A 10,168-nucleotide genomic window follows, 5' to 3' on the forward strand; every position below is an offset into this window, starting at 1 on the left:
ACCCAGGCTGTGTCCACTGCAGTGAGTTCAGACCAGAAAACCAAACCCGTTGCTGTCGCGTCGGTTCTGAGTCAGAGTGAGCCTACAGGACAGAGTAGAACTGCCCCAGAAGGTTTCCAAGGAGCGGCTCGTGGATTTCAACTACCAACGTTTTGGTTAGTAGCTGAGCCCTTAACCGCTGCACCACCAGGGTTTCCTGCAGTCAGTTAGTACATGTTAATTTTAATATTTGTCCTAATTGGACGAGTAAATACATTTTAAATGTTTTTTGTTCCAGAGAGAACTAGAAGAGTATTTGCTTGGCTGCCACGTTCTTGTGGGTTTCGGCCCTGTTGCCGATCGCTGGGGGCTGACTCTGCAGCCTCTGGAAACCCTGAAACAGCCGTGGGTTGTGGCCCTGCCCTGTCACTCCCCGGCCGTGGGACCGTGGGGTACGTGTCCGGCTTTGGGCCTGCTGCCCCTTTTCAAGGTCCTTCTCCCCTGCAGCCACTGTCGTTGCAGTACTGCGTATGGCCACTGGGTGGCAGTGTGCTCCGGGAAGTCAGCACCACGGCTCTCAGGAGCTGTTCCCTTTACTGCTTGCTCTCAAATGGTTTTTAGAGAGAATGGCTCCACTTCCCTCGACACTCGGCCTGTCTCTGGGCTGTATTTGTAAAGTCTGTTTCAGAGATAAATCTCAAAACGTGGTTTCCTCTGGGAGGAGAAACACGCTGTGCCGCACCTGATCCTTAAACAGGCCCCGGCTGGGCAGCCGCTCGCTGTGCTCTGTGTCCGTGATGGTCGCAGCAGAGCTTCACTGTGTACAGAGCTTCACTGTGTACCGTGTCCTGGGGGCCAGCCTGGCCTCTTTTCAACCCAAATGCAGAAATTGCCTTCAGAGAAAGCAGAATTTATGACTTCGACTGAGGCTGCCAGAATTTTATCTTCTTTGTTAAATTTTGGCAGCTAGCAAGACTGGGCTTACCTGGGTGCCGACTGCCCATAGATTTCCCCCGTAGTCACTGTGGTTGCTCTATACTTAGGATTCAGATCTTTGTAAAAGTGGAAGTAGTTTTGAAGTGTTTGCTAGGTCCTGCGTTGGCAGGGGTTCGTGGCAGTGTTGTCTCAGATCCTCCAGCATCCTGTCACATCCTGCCTCACCGAGCGCAGCCCCTGGAGATGTGGTGACTAAGGTGACCCGTGGGGAGAGCTGCTCGCAGCCAATGAGGGAGAAAGATGGGCGAGGAGCGTTGCCATGGGGGGAGGGGGTGCTGAGAAGGGCTGAGGTGGTGACACCTGAGCAGAATCTTCTGGAAGGACATCCAGGTTCTTGTGGAGTGAGCACCCCAGGCTAGAGGAGCAGCCAGAGCTTTCGGGCACCAGGAGGGAGCTCTGTGTGGGGCAGAAGTTCGGTGTGGGGAGGGCCAAGGGTGGCGGGGCCAGCTCAGGGAGGCTGGTTTCTATCTGCTGTCCCCTGCTCCTCCCAGCCTTCCAACTGCAGGGGCCTTCTGCTCACATACAGCCCAAGGTCTTTGAGTGCAGGGACCTCATCTGCCTGCTCACCGCGGAGTTCCTAGTCCCAGAGCGGTGCCAGGTGTTCACAGCAGTCATTGGATGGAACAGCGAGAGCGTTGCTCCTGACACACTTGGGGAAACCTTGTGTGAGGCACTGGAGCCAAGGGAGGGAAGTGACCTTCATAAAGACTCGTGTGGTGGCGCTGGTGGTGCTTGGCTAGAGGCAGGTGAGGGTGCAGACAGGTGAAGGAGCAGGCAGGTGAGAGAGCAGGCAGGTGAGGGTGCAGGCAGGTGAGGGTGCAGGCAGGTGAGAGAGCAGACAGGTGAGGGTTCAGGCAGGTTAGAGAGCAGGCAGGTGAGGGTTCAGGCAGGTGAGGGTGCAGGCAGGTGAGAGAGCAGACAGGTGAGGGTGCAGGCAGGTGAGAGAGCAGACAGGTGAGGGTGCAGGCAGGTGAGAGAGCAGGCAGGTGAGGGTGCAGGCAGGTGAGGGTGCAGGCAGTGAGAGCAGGCAGGTGAGGGTGCAGGCAGGTGGGAGAGCAGGCAGGTGAGGGTGCAGGCAGGTGGGAGAGCAGGCAGGTGAGGGTGCAGGCAGGTGAGAGAGCAGACAGGTGAGAGCAGGCAGGTGAGGGTTCAGGCAGGTGAGAGAGAAGGCAGGTGAGGGTGCAGGCAGGTGAGAGAGAAGGCAGGGGAGGGTGCAGGCAGGTGAGGGTGCAGGCAGGTGAGAGCAGGCAGGTGAGGATACAGACAGGTGGGGGTGTTGGCAGGTGGGCTGCAGGCAGGGGGCGAGAACTAAGACAGTGGCCATGGAAGGAGGGAGGGAGACTTGGGTGCTTTGCGGAGCCTTCTCTGAGCTACGAGCTGAGCTGAGCAGTAGGAATAGAGACACGGCCCTTCTCTGTCACTCAGCGGTTGTGGGACACGCAGCAGTGATGGATATCTTGGTGAAGGGTCTGGGGGGTGTAAAAAGGTCAATTATATCTAGCATTGTATAACTTTGATGGGATTTTGAATATTTGTAGTGGGTGTATTTTTCTTGGGATGTGTTTACGTAGTTCCTGAACATAAACCCGTGCTCATGAAATTGTTTAATCTGCTCAAAGTTAAACAAGCCTTTATTGGAATGCCTGCCTGTTTTCTAAATCATGTGAGCCTAAGGCTTGACTTATTTTTTATCTCGTAGCTTATTTTCAGACATTTTTCCAAATGTAGAATGGGAATGTGGGCCTAGCCCCCTCTTACCAATCTGACGGTGTAGAATGTGTAAGCAGATCGTTCAGATCGGAACAGAACAGTGTGGTACAATGCAGTCAAGGTTTTGATTTTAAATCCGGCTTTCACGGACGTTGGTGTGGTCTGCTGTAGATCCTGCCTCCTGGTTAGATAGCTTCCGCGCTGTCAGTGGCTGATGAGCACCACTGAGGGTTCAGCAGGCCGAGACCACGCTCCTGATCCCCCCTCTTCAATCTCGTAATAGACCGGATGTTGGTGGAAAAGAAAAATGTCCGTGCCAGTTTTCCTGAGCTATCAGTCCTCCGCCCGGACGAGGGCCCAGGTGTTAAATGGCGGTGGAGAGGTCAGCTCTCCTGTGAGTGACTGAGCTGTTCTCAGTACCCAGTCTTTCTAGAATTTGTCCACAACTTGCAAAAATGGTCATCTTCCACAAATGCACCGTCAGCTGCTGGCTGGGCTCTGAGTGCCATTTTCCCTGGGAAGCCTGTGCTTCCTGGCAGGTTGGCTCTCGGGTCAGGGGCTCTGGAGAGCCGGCTGGGGCTGAGAGGGGGTAAGGGGCAGGAGGGGTGCACAGGCAGGGGCTGCCGGGTGTGGCTTTTCAGGAGGCACGTGTATGGGATGTGAACCAGGAGGGGAATGGAGCAGACTGCAGGATTTGATTCCTCACTTTGTTTGTTTTTAATTTTAGGATATGTGATGGCGTCCAGTTTGGAGCTGGGATAAGGTTCCTATAGCTGCAGCAGAGCGCCCACCTGCTCCCTCGGGGAGGCCCTCGGGGGTCCAGGCTGCAGCGGGTCGCTTGGTGCCACGTGTGTTTCCCTCAGAGTACACACACCGGCACGATGCTCTGACTGCAGTCCCCATGGGAAACCATGCCAATAAATTTTACAGACCAATACCCAGATGCGACGTGGACACGGTTTCCTTCCTCCAGCAGTGTGCCCTCACCGGCTTTTCCTGAGGACCTGGTCAGGGTTGAAATGGTGGGCGAGGCCGCGTGTGCTTACACACAGTCCCTCCCCACGTCAGGTCTCCTCAGGCCATCTCCACGCTCCTTCCAGCCCAGACTGTAGGCATCTCAGGGTTTGGTTCTCCGTGTACCACGAGCATTCAGCAGAACCAAAGCCAGGAGGGGTCTGGATGTGTTCCCAGAACCCAACCACTGTGGTGGAGGGAAGAGGGTGTCCAGGATAGTGCCCGGGGAAGACCCATGTTGGTGGGCATCACTGCTTAGAGTCACCAGACTGAGTGTTTGAGTCACCTAAATGTATAAGTGGTGTGAGAGGAATCACACTGTGCCGTCAGGGACGCTGAGGCAGACGGAAGGCTGGCTGTGGAGTTGTTAGGTGCCGTCAGCTTGGTTCCGACTCACAGCGATCCCATGTACAACAGAATGAAACACTGCCTGGTCCTGCCCCATCCTCACAATTGTTATGCCTGAGCCCATTGCTGCAGCCACTTTGTCAGTCCGTCTCGTTGAGGGTCTTCCTCTTTTTCGCTGACTGTCTCCTTTACCAAGCCTGATGTCCTTCTCCAGGGATTGGTGCCTCCTGACAACATGTCCAAAGTACGTAAGACTCAGTCTCTCCATCCTTGCTTCTGAGGAGCGTTCTGATTGTACTTCCTCCAAGACAGAGTTGTTTGTTCTTCTGGCAGTCCATGGAGTAGTAGCTGTGTTAATAAGACACTTGCTTCCTGTGCTGTGTAACAAACTGTCACAAACCTAGGCGCTTAAAACGGCATTTATTATCTTACCATCTGGAGGTCAGATTTTAGTCTCACTGGGCTGGAGTCAAGGTGTGGGCAGGGCTGGTTCCCTCTGGAGGCTCCAGGGGAGGAAGCCTTCCTTGCCTTTTCCAGCTTCTAGAGGCCGCCCCCATTCCTTGGCTCGTGGCCCCTCCCTCCGTCGTCAAAACCTGCGGCACAGCATCTTCAAGTCTCTGCTGCTTCTGCCTCCCTACGCCATCCTTCCAGGACCCTGTGATTCCATTGGGCCCCCTCAGGTAACCTGGAATAATCTGCTTTTCATCACCTGATTAGCAACCTTTAGCCCCCCTTGTCAAGTAAAAACATATTCACAGGTACCGGGACGTGGACATTTTAAGGGCACGTTATTCTGCCTAGCCCAGTTTGTATCTCTCAAAGTAGTATTTCATCACATGTGAAAAAAGGTTTTAAAAAAAAAGGTAACACAGCCCTTAGAACTCATGGCAAAATGCCCAGGGTTGCAGGTGACGCCCCTTAGGCCTTAGCTGGGGCGCCTCCCTGGAGGATTTTCCCCACTCCCAGCTGGGCCAAGTCCCCGTCACTGCCTTTCCCTAGGACCCGTAGTCTAGGTCTGTGCCACGTGAGCTGGGGGTTCCAGGAGCAGCCTTGTTCCGAGTGGTCCCTGGGCCGAGCTCGTGGTCCCTGCGCTAAGCTGATGGCCCTGAGACTGGCCTGCCCTCATTGCCCGTGTGGGGGCCCAGGGCCTTTGCAGAGAATATGGAAGAGAAAATCATTTTACCTTTCTGTTAGCAGTTGGGAACATAGATAGGAAAATAAACTTTTTCCCCTAAATCTGACATTCGATTGTTTACAGTTTAACGTTTCTGCCTTTGGCAGAAGAAGAACCGAGGCTACAACACTGTCATTTTCAGATGCTGAAAATTAAGAACAGTAAAGTCTGAGTAATACAGGCTTTCCCAGAATGCCCCCAGCTGTCGGCAGACTCCAGAGAAGGAGGCAGCAGCGAGAAGGCACAGGTTTAATCAGGCAGGCCCAGGCAGCCCTGGGTCCCCCAGACACGTACCTCGATGAAAGTGCACGTAATGAGGGTTCCTGCTGTCTCCAGAGGATGTGACACGGGTCAGCTGCCAGCGTCTCCACAGGCCGCCCCATCGCAAGGTGAAAGGACACGGCGGAGGTGGAGGTAAAATGTGGACTCATTCATTCCCTGGCGGCAGTAAGTGGCCAGGCTGGAGCTAAAACCGGAAGCGGGGAAAGGAAGAGCCCACCACGGACTGAAGACGGGAAGGTGCACGGCGGGGCGTAATTTCTCACGGCTGATACTTGAGTGTTCAGATGTGATACAAAGAGCCCTGGCAGCAGTGGTCAGCCGCTTGGCCACTAACAATGGCCTTCGGTTTGAACCCACCAGCTGCTCCGCGGGAGAAAGATGGGGCAGTCTGCCTCCGTGAAGATTTACAGCCGTGGACCCCCTATGGGAATGGACTCCGGCACATGACAGATGTGATAGAAAAGAAACAGGAAATGCATAGTACCGCCCTCCACAAAGCTCCTGGGGCGCGGTGGTTCTGTGCACCCTAATTTTACCCCATCTCTTGACCTGAGTATCCTGTGCTGGATATTTATTTAATTGACCTCTTGCTTCGCTCTGCCAGACGCGGGCATACATCTGTGTGGTTTTTTCTGTTGGAGACCCCTTGGGGCACCTGCTGGGCCTTTGTAACAGAGGCTGACTGCAGTGAGCCTGTCCCCACGGTGCTGAGGAGGGAAGCACACCGCGTGGGGCCCCAGCCTCCGGGACCAGGAGCATGTGGTGTTTTCTACACACCAGGAACCTCGACAAGGGTCCATTAGCCATGGGCTCACTGAGCAGCACTGTGACCTTGCGTGTCCCCATCTGCTGTCCGCAGGTCTTACGGTCGGGCTGGGAGCAGGCTCTTCTGCCAAATGCCAGAGTTACTGGGACAGGACGATCCCACACACTTCACAGCCCCTGCTGAAAGCTCCCCAGTCAAGCGGCTTTTCCCCTTAGATTGGTTCCCAGAAAGCCTTCACTTTGCTAACCTCCCATTCTCTGCAGCCCTGTGGGCTAAGAAAAGAGCTCTTTAATTGGTGAATTCATATTTTTCCTAAAAAGACCAGATAAACTAACTTCTAGGACAGTTAGATGCCCTGAAATACACCCTTTGTTTAAAGATCAGGACGAGGAGATAAAAGCAGAGAACAAAAGCTGGCGAGTTGCATTGTAAATAAAATGAAGTTTCTAAAATCAGATGACTGCACTCAAAAATCCCCGTTTCTGGCTCCCCTAAACGAATCGGGTCTGGCAGCAAGAGGTCTTCGTTCCTGCCAACAACAGTGGTCTGGAGTTGGAAGGTGGGGTCCCCAGCTGGTGATGGCACTCCCAGGTGCGTCTGGGTCCCATCTGGCTGTTTCCACATTTGCTGTCTGGTCCTGGCCTTGGCCAGTCAGGACTAGAAGCATCTGACAACTTGGAGGAGGCAAGTTTGGGAAGACAGCTGTGGGGAAGTGGACAAGCAAGGGAGCCCGGAGTTGGGTGCCCTGCCTCTTGTCTGCCTGGCTGGTTACCAAATCCTGTCACTCCTGTCTTCCATCCAAGAATGAGATTTGGGGGACTCGAACAGATACTTGTACACCTATGTCCATCGCAGCACCATTCACAGTAGCCCAAAGAGGGAGACAACCCAGATGCCTGTCAACAGGTGGGTAAGCACAACGGGACCTGTCCGTACAATGGAGTATTAGCCATAAAGAGAAGCGAAGTCCTGATACACGCTACAACGTGGATGAACCTTGAAAACATGACGCTGAGTGAAGTCAGTCAGACACAAAAGAGCAAGAGTGTACCATGCTATTTACGTGAAATATCTAGAACAGGTAAATGCAGACACCAGAGTTCATTAGTGGTTACCAGGGGTGGGAGGGAGGGTGGAAAGGGGAAGCTGATGCTGAAGGAGCACTGAGTTTCTGCTAAGGGTGATAAAAATCTTTTAGAAAGAAATTGTGTGGATGGTTGAACAACAGAAATAAACATGCCCAAAATAGAAGCAACAATAAAAGCAGGGGTGGGGCTTGGTATGGCACCTTCCAGCGATGGGTTCCACAGCGTAGTGGAGAGCACTGTGCCTCCTCTGGGGCTTTCTGCCCAGCGAGTCGGCAGGGCAGCTGGCCTCCAACACGGGTGGGTATTGCCTGGTTTTGAGCAGTATATACACGGAGTCCGTCGGTAGGTAGGTCCTTGTTCGTGATGTAGATGGGAGTCTACTCCCAGCTCTCTAGGCCACTTGCTGTACGACCTTGAACAAGTGACCATCTGTGGCCAAATAGCGGGCAACTGGATACAAGGCACAGCCACCTAGTGTCCCGAAGAGAACAGACGGGGCCAGGGAGCTGGCTAAGCCCAAGTTAGAACTTTTTGGAAATAAAGTAGATTAATGTTTACTCATTCCAGCTTCACATACGTCATCCGAGATGCATGAAATAACGTGGCTTAGGAAAGACTGGTTTTTGCCATCTTAGTTGTGTTCTCGTTCTCGCACTTTGCGCGTCAGTGTTTTTGCCATCGTTCGAGCCACCTTTAGAGCCACCGAGCCACTAACCAGAGCACGTGTCTTCACGTCCATCCGAGTTATTGGAGGTGGCATTTCCTGCATCCAGTGCGACACCATCACCAGAGATTTCCTCTCAGGCCACCAGGGCCCGTTCACGAGGTGCTGTCATTGGTCTCCACAGCGTAACCACTTACTAGGTGGCACGATAAGCAGCCCTGATGGCACAGTGGTTAAACATCCCTGTGCTAACTGAAAGATCGGCAGTTCGAACCCACCACCCGCTCCGGGGGGGAAAGGTGGCAGTCTGCTTCCATAAAGGTTACAGCCTTGGAAACGCTGAGGGGCAGTCCTACTGTGTCCGAGAGGGTCACTCTGAGTCGGAACTGGCAGCACACAACAACACGGTGCACAGCAATTAAGTGCTCAGCTGCTAACCGAAAGGTCGGTGGTTCAAACTCACTAGCTGCTCCATAGGGGAAAAGACCTTGTGATCTGCTCCTGTAAAGATTTCAAGCTAGGAAGCCTTATGGGACGGTTCTACTCTGTCACAAGGTTGCTATGAATCAGAATCAGCTCAATGGCACGCGGCAACAACAGAAGGCTTTTTAAAGCTGGTTTACAACACTCAACACTTGAACCCCAGGAGTAATAAATGTCTTTGCCTCCAGGTCACAGGAGCTCCACAGATACATCCAGACTCCCTGAGGGAACGAATGGCTGGGCTGAGGGCTGTGGGGTCCATGGTCTCAGGGAACATCTAATTCAATTGGCATAACGTAGCTTATCAAGAAAATGTTCTACGTTCTACTTTGGTGAGTAGCCCCTGGGGTCTTAAAAGCCTGTGAGCAGCCTTCTGAGATACACCACTTGTCACACTCAGTCTGGAGCAAGAGAGAATGAAGAAAAAGACACAAGGGAAAGTTTAATCCAAAGGCCTAATGGACCACAAGTACCACAGCCTCCACCAGATTGAGTCCAGCACAACTAGATGGCACCCGGGCACCACCACTGACTGCTCTGACAGGGATCACGATAGAGTCCCAGACTGAGATGGAGAAAAATGTAGAACAAAATTCAAACTCATAAAAAAGAGACCAGACTTGCTGGCCTGACAGAGATTGGAAAAACCTGGAGAGTATGGCCCCCGAACAGCCTTTTAGCTCGGTAATGAAGTCACTCCTGAGGTTCACCCTCCAGCCAAGGATTAGACAGGCCCAGTAAAACAAAACGAGACTAAAGGGCCACACCAGCCCAGGGGCAAAGACGAGAAGGCAGGAGGGGACAGGAAAACTGGTAATAGGGAACCCACGGTCGAGAAGGGGAGAGTGTTGACGCATCGTGGGGTTGGCAACTGATGCCACAAAACAGTATGTGTATGGTTTAATGAGAAACTAGTTTGCTCTGTAAACCATCTAAAACACACAAAAAAATCCACTGGGCAGTCTGGCAGTGTGGATGGATCTTGATCCTAGGTGACTGGTAACGTCAGGCATTGGCCCTTTAGAAGACTCTGGTTCACTGAGTCACACAGCTTTTCAGAATGCTTTTAGGTTTCATGATCGCACAGTTTCTCTTAAAAACTTCCCCATCGTTAACATCACCACTAGTCTCATCAGGAAAATCTCAAACTGCTGGGAAGCTGCCAAGCTCATGGCGGAGGATACAGGTTCTCCAAAATCCCAGCTGTCACTTGAAAGCGCCCGTTTCATCATTGGCCTCAGATGCCGTCAAATGGTTGCCTTGAAGTCCTGGTCATTCATTTTTGAGATGTCTGCCAAACACCCAAGTCTGAATAACCATTGTTTGCCAGTCTTTAGTCCAACCGAAAACGATGTCGAGAAGAGTGGCTAGTTCAGCTGGAAATGCACCTTGGTGCTCCCACACAGCGCAGGCACACCCGTGCCCCCTACATCACCCCAGGAAGATGCAGGAGACAGCACTCCAGGGTGGAGATTTAATACAATGCAGCATTTTTACGGCTTTATCAAGGACATTAGGCATTTTTTAATTGTAAAAAAAAAAAATGTGTATAAATGGGCTGCTCTGTCCGGAGGCAGATGAGAAGACAGGAAGGGACAGGAGCTGGTTGAATGGACACAGGAAACCCAGGGTGGAAAGGGGGAGTGTGCCGTCCCATTATAGGG

At 52.7% G+C, this 10,168-nt stretch overlaps 1 protein-coding gene across 1 annotated transcript in view; it reads left to right on the plus strand.

The window, feature by feature from the left end:
* Positions 1 to 7,374, plus strand: part of SAMM50 (SAMM50 sorting and assembly machinery component) — a 46,461-nt gene extending 39,087 nt beyond the window's left edge. The window contains exon 15 of the mRNA XM_049884614.1: positions 3,413 to 7,374. Coding sequence (XP_049740571.1) covers positions 3,413 to 3,458 — 46 coding nt within the window. The 3' untranslated portion in view covers positions 3,459 to 7,374. The remainder of the gene's footprint in view (positions 1 to 3,412) is intronic.
* The last annotated feature ends 2,794 nt before the right edge of the window (positions 7,375 to 10,168 follow it).

Source organism: Elephas maximus, chromosome 4, assembly GCF_024166365.1.
Source record: "Elephas maximus indicus isolate mEleMax1 chromosome 4, mEleMax1 primary haplotype, whole genome shotgun sequence".
Classification (NCBI taxonomy): domain Eukaryota; kingdom Metazoa; phylum Chordata; class Mammalia; order Proboscidea; family Elephantidae; genus Elephas; species Elephas maximus.